The 18,746-nt window shown below is 37.7% G+C and overlaps 1 protein-coding gene across 3 annotated transcripts in view; it reads right to left on the reverse strand.

Annotated features, from left to right (window-relative positions):
- Positions 1-18,746, reverse strand: part of DOCK10 (dedicator of cytokinesis 10) — a 366,705-nt gene that overhangs the window by 54,085 nt on the left and 293,874 nt on the right. For all 3 annotated transcript variants that reach the window (XM_069104543.1, XM_069104541.1, XM_069104544.1), the window contains exons 29-37: positions 13,236-13,322; positions 8,101-8,197; positions 7,404-7,448; positions 5,922-6,097; positions 5,681-5,797; positions 3,771-3,882; positions 1,081-1,202; positions 859-973; positions 701-767 (exon numbers count right to left, since the gene is read on the reverse strand). In XM_069104543.1, coding sequence (XP_068960644.1) covers positions 701-767; positions 859-973; positions 1,081-1,202; positions 3,771-3,882; positions 5,681-5,797; positions 5,922-6,097; positions 7,404-7,448; positions 8,101-8,197; positions 13,236-13,322 — 938 coding nt within the window. The remainder of the gene's footprint in view (positions 1-700; positions 768-858; positions 974-1,080; positions 1,203-3,770; positions 3,883-5,680; positions 5,798-5,921; positions 6,098-7,403; positions 7,449-8,100; positions 8,198-13,235; positions 13,323-18,746) is intronic.

Below are 18,746 nucleotides of genomic sequence, written 5' to 3' on the forward strand. Positions count from 1 at the left end.
TGCTTCTGAAGATATTCTTCAGGTTGTTATGAGGAGCAGTTAACATAATGGATGTAAAGGGCTTCATATGTATTAAAATGTCAATTGTTATAATTCATAGTATCATACAATGCTGCAAACATAAGTCAGAGAACATCTTGTCTAATTTTCTCATTCTTAAGTGAGGGGGCTGGAGGTCAGATAGGTCATGAAACTGTTAAACTGAGACTTGAACCCAGGACTGTATGTGAAATACCAGTTCATGACAGATGATGGTTAGATTTTTTAGTCTGAGTGTTTATACCTTGGAGATAGGCAAATGCTATAAATTAGGGCTTGATCTATTGTTCTATTGATTAGATTTTAAAAAGTAAAGGAGAAAATGTTAATATTTCATATTAGATATAAAAGTATGTCATGCATTTTCGGAGGGTCAGTTGTTAAACATTTGCTAGCACATTACTGCTTGAACCTAAGTCCCAATTCCAAGAGCATTTTTTCCATTCCATGATCTTGCCTCCCACCCCCCAATTCTCATTCAGTTCTCTAGGTAGGTGCTTGCTATGACAGCTGGAGGGAGAAAATTAAAAAAAGAATAAATAAAGGAGTAAACAAACAAGCAAATATACACACATACACATATATTGCTATGTACTGTAAATACACATGTGAACATATATACATTTTTGCACACCATATATAATTAAGCTGTAGGACTTACTCCAATATGCTGAAGAAATCAGATATCTCTGAAATGGGTGCCCTTTGCCAGTAGGAAATCAAAGTCTCTGGAAGCACATGTAACATAATAGCATGGGGTTATTTGAAATCTAGTATTTTTTCTTGTACTTGAAAGTCATTTTAAAAAGATTTCTCTACCTTCTGAAATGGTCTTCATTATGTGAAGAAAGCACATGAGAAGACTCCTCGTTTCTGCTTGATCAAGCTTGTCATATCTCAGCGTCAATCCTATCAGGGACAGTGGCCTTGCGATCTATTGAATCAAAGACACAGCAGTCACTGAACAAGATCAGACACTTTCAGGATCAATCATGACAAGGGGGTGCAAGGACTTCTTTTTTTTTGGGGGGGGGCTCGTACCTTTTCACAGTTGTCGGTTTTCTCACTGCTTTTCTCATTGGTACTCGGGTTGGAGTCAAGGCTTGCAAGGGAAGCTCTGGAGTCACCATGGTTTACTGTAGAAATAGCTATTGATGAAAAAGCTGCAAACAAAGCCACAGCACACATACTAAAATGGGATGTATGAGGACAGAAAGTGAAATTAAAGTGAGAACTCACAAAGACGTTTAGTATTATAGCGATACAACTAGGGCAGGGCCATAGGGGCTATGTCCTGAGGCAATGAAATTTAGGTGGTGTCGACAGAACTCACGCTATTTCAAGGAGTAAAAATAACTGATCTTAGAAATTCAGTATTGATAATTTATCAAGATGGGAAGCTATTAGATTTTTATACTTTTTTTTCCTCCCATAAAATGAAATTGTCTTAAAATTGATTTGAAGGCCTCCATTCTGGTTCTTCCTACCCATATATTTGATGACATCTGCTCTAGGCACTGGAATTGCTAATTAATGAGGGAATTGGTTGCCCCCATACTCTGATATGTCAATATATAAAATTCCTGGATTCAGTGTGAAGTGAAAGGGGCCTGAAATAGGATGGTGTGGATGTAAATGGAGCAGGGAATATATTTGTATTATGAACATGTGTTATATACATGTGCATATATACACACATACACACACACACACACACACACACACACACACACATATATATATATATATGGAGAGAGAGAAAGAGGTAGACAGAGACAAAAATGTACAGGCAAGGACTGAGACAGACAGGGAGATAAACAGAGAGACACACAGATAGAGAAAGGCAGAATGATAGAGACAGAGAAATGCAGAGAGACAAAGAGACACAGATAGAAAGAAAAAGAGGCAGGGAAACAGAGACAGACATATAGAGACAGAGATAGACAGAGACAGATAGATATAAAGACAAAGAAAAATACAGAGAAACAGAGGCAGAGACACCGAGAGACAGAAACCAAGAATGAAAGAGACAGAGAGACAGAGACAAAGAGAGAGACAGAGACAGAGAGAAAATTTGGCAACTGACTTCACTAGTGAAGTGTATACATCTCGAGTGCTCTGTATAATCACTGAATTCACAGGGTTGAAGAGATCATCCCATGAGAGAATATAGGGGAAAAAGGGAAGAGGGCACAGGACAGAGTCTTGGGAGCATAACCACCATCAATGTGTAAGACACAGACAAAGAGCAAAGGAGACTGAGGAGGATTGATCAGGCAAGTGGAGAAGAAGTAGAAGAAGATCAACAGAGTCAGATGCTGATGATCAGAGAGGGACGAGGTTTGAGAACAGGCTGTCAGATCTGACAATTACAAGATCTTTGGTGCCTTTTAAGAGACTGGGTTGAGTTGAATGATAAGACTATTTTCTAGATGCAAAGGGTTTAGAAGAAACAAATAGAGGGGCAATTGAAAGCACTGACTGTTATTGCTGGCTTCCCCCCCCAAGGAATTTATCTGAGGAGAAGAAAAATATAGGCTGGAATCTCTAGGGATGGTAGGATATAGTGAGAGTTTCTTATTTTAAGATTGGGGGGGGGGGTTTGTTGATAGCAGGGAATGAACCAATAGATTCAGATAGAAGACTAGAGTTAGGGGGGGCGGAGAAGATAGTTGCTGAAATCTGCTGGAGTATAGAATAAAAATTCATGAAGACTCTTTTTGAGAAGTTTTTTTTTTTTTTACCTACGATATCAGGCCTTGAGAGTGACCTTTCCAAAATAGCTGTCAAAATTGTGTTTTGAAGCTGGAAGACTGTTCAAAAAGTGAGCGGTGACATGCTTTAGCTCAGTAACGGAATGATGAATCTTGGTATTTTAGGATTTAGATCGAGCAGGGACCTGAAAGGTCATGTAGCCATTGGATTACAAACTACAGCATCATAGATTTACAACTGAATGATGGTTAAAAGTCATAGAATTCAACCCCATCATTTACACTGAAGAAACTGAGACCCAGAGAGATAAAATACCTCCCATGCAGATGATTTTCAAAGATTAAGTTAAAACAAGTGGGAAATGCAATAAGAAGTTGCAAAGTCGTTCTCAGATACGTAACTAACCAACCAAGCAACTAATCAACACCAATTTGTCAAGCAGTTATTTTGTGCTGGACAAAGGGATTTTGGGATGTAAAGAAAAGGGAAAAAATAATCCCTGCAATCAAGTAGCTTACTTTGGATAGGATGAAATATACATAAACACTTCTCATGGAGACAAGTTACTGAAGGCTTTTTTTTTTTTGCTTTTTTGGAGGGGGGAAAAAGAGCAATTGAGGTTAAGTGACTTGCCCAAGGTCACATGGCTAGTAAGTGTTAAGTGTCTGAGGCTGGATTTGAACTCAGGTCCTCCTGACTCCAGGGCCAACACTCTATTCACTGCGCCACCTGAAGAATTTTCTACAATGCAAAGAGGATGTCACTAGTGGATGTGGGTGGAGGTGTGGCATACAGGGGGTCAGTGATGTCTTAAGTACAAAACTGACCAATATTTAGTTAGGCTATTTCTTAGGAGCCTACAGGCAGGGCTTATATACTACAGAAAAGGATTCTCTCTTTCTTTTCCTTTGTGCACTTATGACCCAGACTCACAGAAATGAACTGGCAAAAATACAATGATGTGATGAGATGGAGCTGAAGTTGATGAACATGAATTTCCATCAGTTCCCAAGTACCTGCTATGGAGTTAAGAACATCTTTAGAGAATGACGTGTCCACAGAGTTAGCATGCTTCATAGCTGACTGGCTCTGAAATCCCCCGTTGGTGCTCAAGTCATCCCTTGATCCCTGCATGTCAAAAGAAACAAACTGGCTCATTGTAACAAGAGAGATGACTATTAATAATGACATCTAGAATCCCCTCTTTTCTATAGTCCACTTCAAAGTTCAGCATCTCGAAGGAAATTATTGATAATGAGACTCAATTAACTCCCCTCAATCTTGTTCAGATCCCACCCAACCTTCTACCGAGGTTTGGGGCTAAATTCTTTGAACAGATTGCCCAATGCTGGGGGTAACTCAGAAGTAAATGACATAATCAAAGTTCACTATAATAGGTCCAGTCCCTCATCATAATATTTATTCTTTCATTAATTATTAAACAATCAGTCTTGAGTGCTATCTTCAGGAACACACCTCTTCCAAGGGCATATAAGCTTTGAGACAGCCACAGTGATTGTGTTTGGCATTTGAGAGTGCCATTGACCTCTTTTTTTTTTAAATGCTGGCATTAGTAATAAAATGACTAATTACCCAGAACTTATATGTCTCAAACTTTTTTTTTTGTTCGTTTTTGCTTTATGGAGGGCAATTGGGGTTAAGTAACTTGCCCAAGGTCACACGGCTAGGTTTTGTGTGTGTGTGTTAAGTGTCTAAGGCCAGATCAGAACTCAGGTCCTCCTAACTCCTGGGCCAGCACTCTATTCACTGTGCCACCTAGCCGCCCTGTCTCAAACTTTTTATACATTACAGTAACACCCCAATTTGCAATGGTAATGAGTTAAAACTCATATGGCGATTCTTTATTAAACTTTTTTTATTGCAACATTTTTGATGAATCTTTTATCCCTCTCCAAAGTCAATTCATCAGATAATAGTACAATTTGCCTAGTGATGTGAGGACCTTTCTAATCTATGAAAACTTGAGTAATGGTTACTGCTATTGGCTCAGAGTGAAATGCCACTAGTAAGCTTTCTCTAGTCTTGGTTTTATAAACACACTAGTGTGGATTCCAGTAGGTGGATTCAAGAAGGTACAAATTTATATGCCAATCTATGATTTCACAGATCACACTACCTAAGACAGACAGTATTTTTTGGTTACTGGGGTTAAAACATTTATTACCCCATGGCTAAGCCAGAGGATGTGTTTCTTTGAGCCTAGCTGGGCGGATTATTGGATATCAAGCCCACAGTTAGTCACTGAACTCATCTTTGAAGCTTTCCCATCTTACAAGGAGCTGACAGAGTTATGCTGTCATAACACTCAAAAAATTCACGGTCACTTTCTGCACCATGACAAGACATTGTTAGGACTTTAGTGGTATGTCAGTCGACAAATGTCAAAGATGTTCAAGTTAAATGACTTGTCAAGGATCATATAACTTGTATGTGTCCAAGAAAGAACTCAAACCCATGTTTTTGTTCCTCTGTCCATCATGGCATGCTGCATTTCTATGCTAGGGAACATTAATTATGATTTGGATTATTAGTGGGGAACAAGGGAAATGGAAGGGGGTACTCAAGATGTAGCAACTGATTGCAGCAAACATTCTAAAACTGTAATTCTGATATAGATACTTTAAAATAACTTGGTGGAAATGATGGACCATCCCCACTTTATTCCTAGGGTCACAGACTTCAGAGTTGGACTTGACCTAGAGGTCAAACTATTTAACCCTTTCAATTTACAGATAAGAAAACCACTTGCAGAGAGGAAAAAACTCACCTAAGGTCACAAAACAGGAATTTGCTTCTGACTACAAATTTCTTGCTTTTCCTACTGTATCATATCATTCAAGGGAAAAATGAGATGATTGTTAAAGGAAAGATTAAAATAAAGTTTTGAAGCATTATGCAAAGTTACCTGATTAGATGTGTTTACTGTAAAAGGAAATAGATCCTTCAGGTAAATCCTTGGCATATTGTCAAGCAGCATGCCGTAGAGGGGCATATATAAAGTGGCTATTTGGGCCTGCTTATCCTGGAGAGAAATGTAACAACAACAAAAAGGGATTCTTTAAAAATCAATAAAATTTTAGGTTTTATTTTCACTGAATGTAATTAGAGGAGTTTCAAGCAGTTCAGAGGAGGGAGAGATCACTTACTGGTTCCCTGTATCGATCATCAAATGAATGCTTAGCCATTATATTTTTAAGAACAGCTAAAGCTAAGTGTCTTATATCTTGGTCTTCCTGCAGTGCAAAGCCGACCTCTCGGAGCAAAATTCCAATTAAGAAGTGTTTGCGGCAAAATTCATTGGTGACAGTATATTCAGGCATATCTTGGAAAGATAAAAATCTCATTTTAATACTGTAAAACTGAGAATGTTAAAAATTCCAATAATAAAGAATGTATTTAGAATGAAATACTGACATGCCTAAAGGATTTCATAAATATTGTATTAGATTGTACCAGCATATAATTTATTAGGAGTGATTTATATGTGATAATTATTTCAGTCTACCCGGATGCTATTTAATGTAGTGAGGAAAATAACATGGCTTCCAAAAGTACTTAACATTTGCAAATGATTCACCATCTATTTATGGGCAATATGATCTTTAAATAAGGGTCTTTTAGTTTGGGTAACTGAGACAGAAAATTTCTAGATTAGGTAAACTGCCCAAAGTCATAGTGAATAACAGGTAGCAAGTGTCAAAAAAAAAACAAGGCCTTCTAACTCCCATCCCAGGATCCCAGAAATCATTTAACGAATATACTTTAAAATAGATCCTAATTTGTTTTTTTTTTCTTTTTGGAGGGGGGAAGGTAGGGCAATTGGGGTTAAGTGACTTGCCCAAGGTCACACGACTAGTTTTGGTGTTAAGTGTCTGAGGCCGGATTTGAACTCAGGTCCTCCTGACTCCAGGGCTGGCACTCTATTCACTGCACCACCTAGCCACCCCAATAGATCCTAATTTTAACCTCATAAAATCCAACTAGACTCCATTTTGCATGAAAAGTTATGATAGAAACTAAGCAACTAATCCATAAAAGGATATCTGCTACATAAGGAACACAGAAGCATATATTTAGAGTTGGATAGAGACCATCAAGTTCAACATCCTCATTTTACAGAGGAGGAAATTGAGGCAACTTAATTGACCTGCCCATTGACACACAGCTAATAAATGTCTGAGGCAGGATTTGAATGCAGGTCTTCCTGACTCTATGCCTAGCACTCTAGAACATGTATCACCTAGCTATTTAAAAAGAAAAACATGCATACTGCTTTATGCATAAAGACATACTTGGTTACAGAATTTTGTTCATTAGTCAGTCCAAGAAAATTCCAAATGCCTTAATAAGTTAAAAGTGTCAAGGGATTTTGGTTTACTGAGTAAAGTATAGTGGAAAATGAGCTCGGGGAGGCCTGAGAATGTGAAAAGGAGAAAGTGAAAATTTGATTGATCATTACATAATACAAAACAACAGGATATATGCCAATATCTGAATGTGAACAACTGTGTAGACATGACTAAACTATTTTTTACCTAGCCATGTGCTATTCTCAGAGACCATATTTTGATGACAGTTGTAAAGATAAATACATGATTATCTCCTAATATAAACCCATAAACATTTACCTGATGCATGCAGCTCCTGAGTCGATTCTGAAGGTGTCAAAGGGTCTTGAATGAATATAAATAAAAAACAAAAGGTTAGCTGTTTGCATGAATAGACCTTTTCTTTGCAGTAGTAATCACATAACAGATCTTTTCTATGATGTCTACATTGGTTGTTCTTATTGGTAACTGATAAACAAGTAGAATTTTCATAAGGTCTACCATGTAAAGGTCTCTGTTCAATAACATGTTTTCTGGAAAAAAATTGACCATGCTTCCATTTTAGGATTTCAATAGAAAAGTACAAGTCAAAAATTTTCAAAACTGAAATTCCATTCTTTATCTTCTACTTGTATTAATTTTTATTCTGAGCTTTCCTAAAAGATAAAATCTCCTCTATCTGCTGTTTCTACAGTGAAGAATATATAACCAGAAACTCTGACCTGTTTTTAGATCAAGGATCAAGCAGTTGATTCTATTAATGAAAAATTGATGAGACTGGGTTATTAAATGACTGAAATTATTAGACCCAAAGAGGTCAACCCAGAAAGAATTGATGAAAAATATGAAATCTTTGATATTTATACCCTTGGATTTCATTTGATTCAACTAGGTACAATATTTCTGAATAATCTTAGGCCTACATAGAAGCTGAGATAAAATGAACAAAATCACATGCATTTTTAGAAACTGACAAAAATAGGAAATGAATTATTACCTGGAATATTGGCTGACCGAATGGGGAGACACAAAGGAATAAAATGTTCATGATAGCACACTTCTTGAAGAAAATCAAACTTGTACTGGCTTAGGGTCTGAAATGGAACCAAAGTCAGTCATTCAGTATTAGGATAGTTGATGAAAATGTCATAGGGTAATAATTTCCTCTCTACACTGAAAGGATGCTAATCCATAAGTATCTGTTTTGTGAGGATGTTGTGTTCTGGAAAATTAAAAGTCTAGCTATCTCCTAAGTCTTAACAATTCTCTCTTTCTCCCCCTATCTTTTTTGTTTTGTTTTGAGAAGTCCAATTTAGTGTATAGACAGCTAGCCTTGGATACAGGAAGATCTGGGTTTATGTCCTATCTCTGACACATACTAGTTATATGATCCCGGGCAAGAAACTGAACTTCTTAGTGTTCTAGGTAACTCCTTAATTTTTGCAGAGAAAGTGCAAATTTTCACCAGTAGCAGGAATTTTCTCACCTGGGATTTCCTGATATCAAAGAAATCACAGGATCAATAACTGTTTGCAGCAGCAGCCACACTGGCATACCCAGGATGACTGCTAGCACAGGTTCTTAGATCTGTTTTACTAGGAAAGATAGCTGTTCAAGGGGTCAACAATCTTTTTTTTAATTACATTCACTAATGCAAGGGAAAAATTAGCACCCTGAACTTCAAAGAAAATACAAACAGAGAAATAAAGACCAACAGGGTAGGCTTCTAGCTGTCTGAGAAATTAGCACAGACCAACAGACAGATCTAGCTGTCTGGCCAAGGCAATACATACATAGTCACCAGAGAGAGAAGCACCAACATCGGGGTTCTTCAAAGCTGGGAGGCTCTTTAACAGCTACCCAGAGCCTCATCTGGTCAAATCACAAGAACACTCTTCCAACGAGTGAGCCCCAAAGCAAAATGCTAACCTTAGAGTATATACACCCTTTTTAAAGCCAATCACAACTCTCCTGACTCAGTACCTAATTAGAAATTAAAGGTGTGAAAGGCTTCCTACAAGCAAGCCTCCCCTAAGCAAGCTTCCCTTAATGGGCTCCAAGTGAGGCCTATTAGTGGGTGGGGAAAATCTTATATCCCATTAACATAACACTATTCGTATCCATACTTTTTTAAGCTTTTATGTGGCTTAGTGGAAAGAGACCTCCTCAGGATTTGGAGGTAAGCAGATGTTATTTCAAACTCATCTAGTTCCTACTATCAGTGCTACCTTGGGCAGGCAAGTTGCCCTCTCTGGACCTCTGTTTCCTCATTTATAAAGTGAGGGAGTTGCACTAGGCCATCTTTAAATTTCTTTCTAGTTCTATCATGTGTTTCTGTGAGTGAGACAGAAGTATATAGTAATAAAAGATAAATGGAAAACACTGAGAGATGACTGGTCACTTATAGGACATTTCTCTGTCCATAGCTATGCCATGAATTGTGGCCAAGTTAAAACTTACTATTCTGTATCATTCTCTTTGAAAAATGTAGAAGCATGAAACAAGTAGCATTTTCCCCCAATATGTAAATTTATTCACTAATGTTTCTATGCTGGTGCCTCATACACCGGTATTACGCAAGGGGGCGGACTTTGGCTCTTCAGGGCTGTACCATTGAGCGCAAGCTCTGGAAGGTCTCAGCTGCCAAACTTGTGAAGGCTACCAATGTTGGTCCGATGCCAGCCTGTGCATTTGTTGTCTGAAAGTTCTGAAAGACTCATTGCTAGGGGGTTGGCCAAGAAGTGATGAATTATGGCATTTGTAGCAAGCCTTGGAGCTTCCTGCTAAGGCGGGGATGCTTTGCAGTCTACATTGGCAGAGGGTATGGTCACATGTGGAATTCTGATACACTGAAGCATGGAAACCTTCAGAAGATGACCCTCCAGAAGATCATTACATAGCACATCTTTGACACAAAAGATCATGTTACTGTCTATGCTTTTCCTTGGTTTAGGATATTATATTATAGCATTATATGGTACTATACTACATTATACTATGATATATATATTATATTGTGATATTATATTGGCACTTTCTTGAACAAATAAAACCACAGGGCATATCCAAAATAAATTTAAAATATTTTCTACATGAAAAAAGACAAAGCATTGAAAGCTGATCAGATAACACACAAGATTTAGAGTTAGAGCTGGGAAGTACTGAGGAGATCTTTTAGTCTAACTCCTTTGGAGGCCCAGAAAAGTTAAGTGACTTATTTGCTCAAGGTCACACAGGGGATAAGGAGCAAAGCTGGAATTTGAGGTCAGGTTCTTTGTTTTGTTTTGGTTTTTTATTTTTTTTGCCTTTTATTTTCTGGGGGGGGGGGGAAGGCAGGGCAATTGGGGTTAAGTGACTTGCCCAAGGTCATATGGCTAGTAAGTGTTAAATGGCTGAAGCTGGATTTGAACTCAGGTTCTCCTGACTCCAGGGCCCATGCTTTATTCACTGCACCACCTAGCTGCCCCAAGGTCAGGTTCTTTGACTCCAAATCTAGCCTTTTTTCCACTAGACCACACTGCCTCAAGCCTGGCATGTCTTCACAAAATTGGACCAGGAAGATTTTGAATCCAACCGATTTAGCAGAAATTTACAATTAACAAATGTGAAATATCACACATTAGTACACTAAAAAATCAATAAAGGAGTTAGACATAGACATAGTATATGGCACTTTTAAACCACATGCCAGAAATACCCCAGTAGGACTGCATGAATAGAATCAGAAAATTACAGAATTGCAGATTCTTAGAAGGAACTTTGGAGATATTCATTAGTTAGGGTCTTATCTATATTCATTTTGTCCACACAAACAATTTGTTTATTTGGTTTATGTTTTATGTCTTTTGTTATATGCATTAGTAAATAATATTTAATTTCAACAAATATTTTAAAATTTCAGTTGCAGCGAACATAGCCTTGCTGAATATTTTCTATATTTGTAATCCCCATGTTTAACTAAAGCTGATATTTCATAATTGAATAACAAATGAGGAGTTTGACTATCATATTCATTGTTTTATTTTTTATGTTGCAAACATTTGTTTTATACATCAACAATTTACAAACACCAAGTGTGGTTTCCTGGGGAAAGCACTGATTTACAGGGATGGGAATTGGGTTTTACTTTGAATCTTGGCTCAGCTTTTTTTTTACCTGTGTGACCTTGGGCAAGTGATGTTCCTTCTCTGGGCCTCAACCTCCTTGTCTGTAAAATGAGGGTTTGGATTAGATGATCTCTATAAAGTTCTTTCAACTCTAAATCTACCAAGTCAAGATAAAATACAGAATTCAGACTTGCACCAGTTATTTTCAAAAGGAGCTTGGACTAACCTCAAATATAAGGTCTAGAGTGAGGCTGAGACATTAAATACCATCTGGTCTAACCCCCTCATTTTACTGACAAGGAAGAAGGCCCAGAGAGAAAATGACTTACCCAGGTCTCCTGATTGTACATTACTCCAGGCTTCCTTTCACTAACCTACTACCTCAAATCCCTCCGAGAAGTGCTATGTTTGTATTGAGAGTTGGATGTGAAGGTAAGAATGTCATCAATGCATTTTGTTTTTTTTTTTTTAAGTTAGCTGAATCAGGAGATATGTTCTTACTGCGAATTGCTTTGACTTGACAATGTTTGAACTATTTTAGGGGAATTTGGGGGAGAGCAGGAAACTACCAAAGTGGATATAGCTGGAGAAAGAGAAAGGGGGAGGGGAACAAGCATTTTTATTAAGGGCCTACTATGTGCCAAGGACTTGACAAATATCTCATTTGAAGAATTACAGATAACAGCAGTGCTTCATGGAATGAGGAGGATTTGGCATCAGATGACTTGGTTTTGAATCTCAGGTTTTTCTATTAGTTAACTGTGTGATCGTGGGTAAGGCACTTTATCTCTGATTCAATTTCCTAATTTGTGAAAATGAGAATAAAAATACCTATACTATCAATTTCAAAGTGTTGTTTTGAGGAAAGCTCTTTTTTTAAACAGAACACTTTCTAGAAATGTGAGTCACTTGTATTACTAATAATAATGCTGCTAGCTCAGTCATTTGTTTCTGTCATTTAATGGCTACTTTTGCCTTCAGAGGAAAGTGGTTAAGTCTGGATCACAAACAATAGCATCTGTGCCAATTTTCATCAACATACAGGGCAAGTTCTTTTTCAGTGGTTCACTCCCCAACATTTCCGAGACCTATCGATGGTCAAAGTATCCTCTATTCCTTATGCTTTGATCATACAGTTCACATTAGAGTGGAAGGTTGGTGCTATCAATCCACCCTTGCAATCTAGGCAGCAAGGAAAGAGAATGGACATACCACTTTAATAAGAGGATCATTTACCCTGAAATATAACCTCTATTTCACATCAATAATAGGTCAATCGAGTCAAGATTTATGTAGTTGGAGACCCATTTTATTTTATTCAGAATTCTGTATCTATTTGTTCATTCATGTATTTATCTATTTAGCATCTATTTATCTGTCTGCCTGCCTGTCTGTCTGTCTGCCTTCCTGTCTGTCTGTCTGTCTGTCTGTCTGTCTACTGCCAATACCCCCTGGTAACCTAGGCAGCAATGATAGAGATTGGACACACCACTTTAAAAAGAGGGTCACTTGCCTTGATTGATGACCTTTATTTAGGGTAAATAATAGGTCAATCAAGTCAAGATTTATGCAATCATACATTTTATTTTATTTAGAGTCATATTTATTTGTTCATCTATGTCTTTACTTATCTATCACCTATCTATCTGTCTACTTGTTTGTTTTTTTGTGTTTATTGACACCAGGACTCCCCATCTTATCTAGGCTGTAGTGCTGTGGCTACTCTCCAACTTGATCCCAACAAAGATTGGCACAGAAGGTTTAACTAGCTCCCGTTTCTTTCATTATCTGGGTCAGTTGACTCCTTCTCAGGCAGCCTCGTGGCCTTCCCCTCCTACGGGTTCAGCTGGTGCCATATTTAGTGTGGCCACCCGATCAGCTTTAGCCCAAATGTAAATCAAAACTCTCAAAGTCAAGTGGTCTTCTAACCTCCGCTTTTTTAACTGTGGGAATTACAGGCATGTGCTACCACCCAGAAAAGAGCACTATATTTGAAAATATCATGATTTCTACAAGTAATTCTTACCTTGAGATCATCTGAGAAGAACATGCTGCTTATGTAGTTGTTAACCATTTTAAATACAAATCCACGGTCCAAAAATGTAAAGCAGCGCTAAGGAATAATAAGATGAGAATATGTTGATATTGAGAACACTTAAATATATTAAAATGAATTTCATAGATGAAAAACTTAGCATATCATTTCTGAAGAAGTGTCATTAAAACATCCTTTAAAAGCTTTCAACACCTGTATTAAATGTTACTTTCAAAGCGGCAAGTGATTAGACATATGGAAGAATGTAAATAAACCAGCAAGTTAAAAACGTTCCTTTATTAATTTTTATAAGATCTTTTGGAGTTTAGCGGGTGAGCATCATATATCTTCTCCACCTCTGATTTTTGGTTATAATCATTGGGTTATATATATTTCGCTTTTTATTTGTATAAATAGATATTAAGATGGTGAACAGGAAAACAACTTGATATTATACAAGATAATATAAAAAGATATAATCACTTTCTGGACTTGAAGTCAGGATACCTGTAGTTAATTATTTACCATATTTGATGCTAGTGCAGCTTTGACCTCTCTGAGCCTCAGCTTTCTCATCTGTATAATGGAAATAATATTCTTAAGCAGCCTACCAAAGAGGACCGTTGTGAGGAAAACACATGATACTTAAAGCATCCTAGAAATGTGATTATATTAGTCTTCTCCATTATTTATATTAGTTATTATATTATTATGGTTATTATATTAGTATTCTCCATTAATTAACTTTTGGAGATTGCAATTTATACCAATGCTGTTTTTTCCCAAGTCTGAAAGGTGATAGCCAAATCAAACTTCAACATAACTACATTCTGGACCATCTACTAGACTATTTTAACACATCTTTTTCTTCATTGAGAGTGAACAGAATGAGGGGTGCACTGTATCATACTCAAGGAAGAGGTGAATGAGTTAGAAAGAGGCCTAACAAATCATGTGGGCAGGCTGCATTCTGGCTCCCACAACCTGTTGCCAGTGAATTAAGGGATAATTGATTGAAACCCAAGAACGAGGAAGAAGTTGTGGTGTGGAGACAAGTTGATTCAGCTCTGTGAGTGATTAAAAGCAAGCAGAGCCTTCCTTTGTTCCCCCTCTTCATGTCATCCCATACTTAGAAAGCACAGAACCATGGAAAGAATACAGAATTTGGAGTCGGGGGAGGGACCTGCCCTCTGGCCCTGTCTCTGTTCCCTATTACCTGGTTACCATGGGTAAGCCACTTCAGCCCTGTAAATATCAGTTTTTCACAGATCAAACAGAAAAAGTTGATTTAGGTAAAGTGTTTTTGGGAACATTAAAGCACTATATTAATATCAGTTATTATCACTTTAAAAGCATCAGGGCACAGCAAAAGACTTGGAGTCAGGAGACCTTGGTTTGACTTCTGTTCTTAACGCTGAGTTTTGTCATTGATCAAGTCACTTTATCACCCTGACACTTTTTTCTGTAAAATAGGGACTGACACAATCTATATCACAGAGTTGCTGGGAGAAAGGACTTTGCAAGCATTCAAGTTTAAGGCAACATAATTTAGGATGATTCTTGTTGTTAGAGATTGTCCTGGTAGCTGAACTCAGGTAAAAGTAACTCTGGATCAGCTGAGCTCACCAGCAGTGAGACCCAGTCAGGAGAGGACACTTGCTGGCTAGAAGGCTGATTCCCTCTCATTCCTTGAGCTTCCCATAGGTCACATCTCTCTCTTTTGTTAAAGAATACACAGTAGGGGCGGCTAGGTGGTGCAGTGAGTAAAGTGCCGGCCCCAGAGTCAGAAGGACCCAAGTTCAGTTCTGGCCTCAGACACTTAACACACACACACACACACACACACACACACACACAAAACTAGTCGTGTAACCTTGGGCAAGTTACTTAACCCCAATTGCCCTCCAAAAAGGCAAAAAAAAAAATACACAGCAGCCGATCACCCCCACAAGCTTGCAAAAGACACTCTTGTAATGCCTATTGGAATGAGAGGATTGCCTCCCTCAAACTATATCTATCTATCAATCTGTCATCTGTCCATCATCTCTCTGTCTCTCCATATCTCTCTTTGTCTCCATTACATCTCTATCTATACCAATCTATCATCTATCCATCTATCATTTATCTCTCTATCATGCCCGTCCCCATCATCTATCAATCTATCTCCATCCCCACCATCTGTCTACCTATCATTTATCTGTTGGCCTCAGTCAATCCATTATCTCTCTTTCTCTCTATTTCTGTCATTCTGTCTCTGACTCTTTCATCTCTATCTTTAATATTCTGTCAAGAGATAGAGAGGTACATGGGACATCTTAAAGCACTATAGAATACTGACCCCAAGAGTCATGGTTTATTTATTTATTCTTATGAAAGCCAACTCAACTGTGTCTATATAAGCCATTGATAATGAAGTGTTATGATTGTATTTCTTCTATCATCAGGTCGAGGAAAAAAAATTAGCTACACTATTTGGGTACTTGTAGTTGAACTAAAGGATTGGTAGAGGTGATAGGACCATAGATTTCAAGCTGGAATGGTCTTCAGAGGTTAGTTAAATTCCTTTATTTTACAGATGAATAAATTGAGACTTAGTGTGGTCAAGCAACTCATCCAGATTTCTGCTGGCAAGGAACAGCAAGTGCTTTAAAATGCTTGTTTGATAGGTTGGTTATGAGAGACAGATAAACTTTGATGTAGAACACACAAAGACTTCCTTTTAATATCTGATTGCATCTTGCAATCCACCCTTTATTCTCTTTTATTTGATTGATGGTTATTTAAATAAACGTTGACTCTTTTCTCTTTTGTTTCTCCTCAGTGCCTCCCAGTCCCAGTATCTCTCAGATCTTAGATTTATCTATTCCTTGCAGGAACTTCTGCATAAATGAAATACAAAAGGTCAGTGGGGGAAACACAAATAGTACAGAAGGTAAAGCAGATTTAAGTCAACTACGGTAGAGAATGAAGTCTTTTCCACTGTTTTCTTTGGTGACTTTTCTATCTTTGATTTTTTAAAGATCTAGCAAGAATGAGTTGGTAATTTTGGAGTGGTTGTACTCATTCTTTTAAACGTATTGTTCTATTCAATATTTTATCTAGAATTACTCAAACTAAGTGCTGGGAGTGCAGAGTTCATCCATTCTAATCCATACCCAACCAAGAATTCTTTCTCTACAACATCGGTAATGTAGGGGCGGCCAGGTAGCACAGCGAGTAAGAGCACCAGCTCCAGTGTTGGGACGACCTGGAGATCGACACTCAGCACCACACCCAGAAACAACTGGCCGTGTAACCTTGAGCAAGTTACTTAACCCTGATTGCTTAATAATTAAAAAAAAAAAAACATCGGTAATGTTGATGTTAGGAGAATACACCATAACAAGTGGACATCTAGGCTTAGTATTGAGAACTTTAGAGTGGCAGAACCTGCCATCTCTTGAAGCAGCCCATGCCACTTTTAGATAGCTCTAATAAAAAATTCTAGAGGGCAGCTAGCTGGCACAGTGGATAGATAGAGTACTAGTCCCAAAGTCAGAAAGATGTCTCTTCCAGAGTTCAAATCTAGCTTTGTGACCCTGAGCAAGTCATTTTACCCTGTTTGACTCAGTTTCCACATATTGTAACTTGACTCTAGCATAGTGATCTCATTTTTGTCCTCTTCAAGAATGAAGGATAACAAGCAATCATCTAAGATGAACTGGAGAAGGAAATGGCAAACCACAATAGTATCTTTGCCAAGAATGAGGACACAGTTGAAACCATTGAACGATAACAAATTTCCCCCTTATCTTGAGTGAAAATTTGCCTCCTTATAACATCTACAAGTTACACAAGCCTAATTTCTCTTCCACAGACAGCTCTTCAAGCACCTATAGAAAGTTATCCTGTTATCTCTACCCCATCCAACTTCTTCTCTATGTCAAACGTTCCCAGTTCTTTCAGCTGCTCCCTTTATGACATCATCTCTAGGTCTCTCAATATTCTGGTTGCCTTCTCTCAAGACTTCTCTGCTGTCAAAGTCTTTCCCAGAAATGTGGTTGGACAAAGGCCAGGATAGTGATACTCTGACCTTATGCGTCTTGAACAATACATCATTCCTGAAACAGGTTAAGATCCTATCAGTTTTCTCAGGGGCTTACATCACACTGAATTAGAATTCCATTAAAAGCCCCATATCTTTTTCAAACAAACTTCTGTGTAGCCACATCTACTCCATCCGGCACTTAGGAGGGTGACTGAGCTCAAGTGTAGGACTTGACATTTCTCCCTATTAAATTCCATCTCATTCAATGCAGCCTCCTAGTCTGCTGCAATCTCTTTGGATCTCAATGCTGTTGCCTAATATGTTAGATATACTTCCTAGATATATGCCACTTGACAGTTTGATAAGTACCTGTGTCTTCATCCGAGTCACTGATAAAAATGTCAAACAGAAAAGTATAAGGACAGATCCCTGGAGCATTCTCAATTTCTCCTCTTGAGTATATCCTCCTAAATTACAATGCTCTTCTCCTCACTCTTTACTCATTCCATTCTTCCTGAATAAGTTATACTTATTCTTAGAGCCATATTCTTATCTTGAGCCCCTACTGACCAATTTCAGTAATACCCTTGAGGTCATATTTGTCCCTGGGTTATACTGTCTAGTTTACTTTTTTAAAAAATAAGTTTTATGGATGATTTCTGTTTTTATATCACAGTCTTTTTCTTTTCAAAAATTTTTTAAAATTTATGGAATAAAACAAATATTTCCATAACATCATATAACAAAAAAGATGATTGCACATGAAACTGTAAATCCACCATATACAAAGTTATCATGTAAACTTTCTTTCCCTTCCCCGGTTTTTTTTTCAAACATGCCACAATTCCTGGAGAATAAAATCCTTCCTTGTAATGAAGAATACCAATTAAATAAAGATCATCAATGATGATTGCACCTCATGTATTTGTCTATAGACATGAGACTGGCTCCTTCCTTGGATTTGATTATTGGTTGTTTCTATTGCTATTCTTCTTATTTTCTAGCTGCTATGCTCTTTTGTATCTAGCTAAGGAGATATTGGTGTAAATAGCATTCCCCCTTTTCCTTTTCTGTTTAAACCTCTGAGCAGAAAAAAAAAGAAAAAAGAAAATACATTTTACCAGGCTTTGCTAGGTTTACTCTATCCACGGCCCCAAGCCCATCCTTTATATATTTTAATCAATGGTCTAGAAATCTAGATCCTGTTCTCAGTTACCATCTTCCTTAAGCAATTATTTATTTCCCAGATCTACCTTCATCTTTGCAGCATCAGCTTTCAAATAAAAGCAGTGATGAAAACACAAGCTATACCCCTAAGGTCTTCAGCTCCTTGACTAGGATTTCATTAGTTCTACCCTACCCCTAACTATAGTAATAACTATTGGTGTGTATGTGTGTGTGTGTGTGTGTGTGTGTATGTGTGTGTGTGAGAGAGAGAGAGAGAGAGAGAGAGAGAGAGAGAGAGAGAGAGAGAG

Source organism: Petaurus breviceps, unplaced genomic scaffold (assembly GCF_028583685.1).
Source record: "Petaurus breviceps papuanus isolate PSGF00001 unplaced genomic scaffold, PetGlider_PUasm1.0 688, whole genome shotgun sequence".
Taxonomy (NCBI): domain Eukaryota; kingdom Metazoa; phylum Chordata; class Mammalia; order Diprotodontia; family Petauridae; genus Petaurus; species Petaurus breviceps.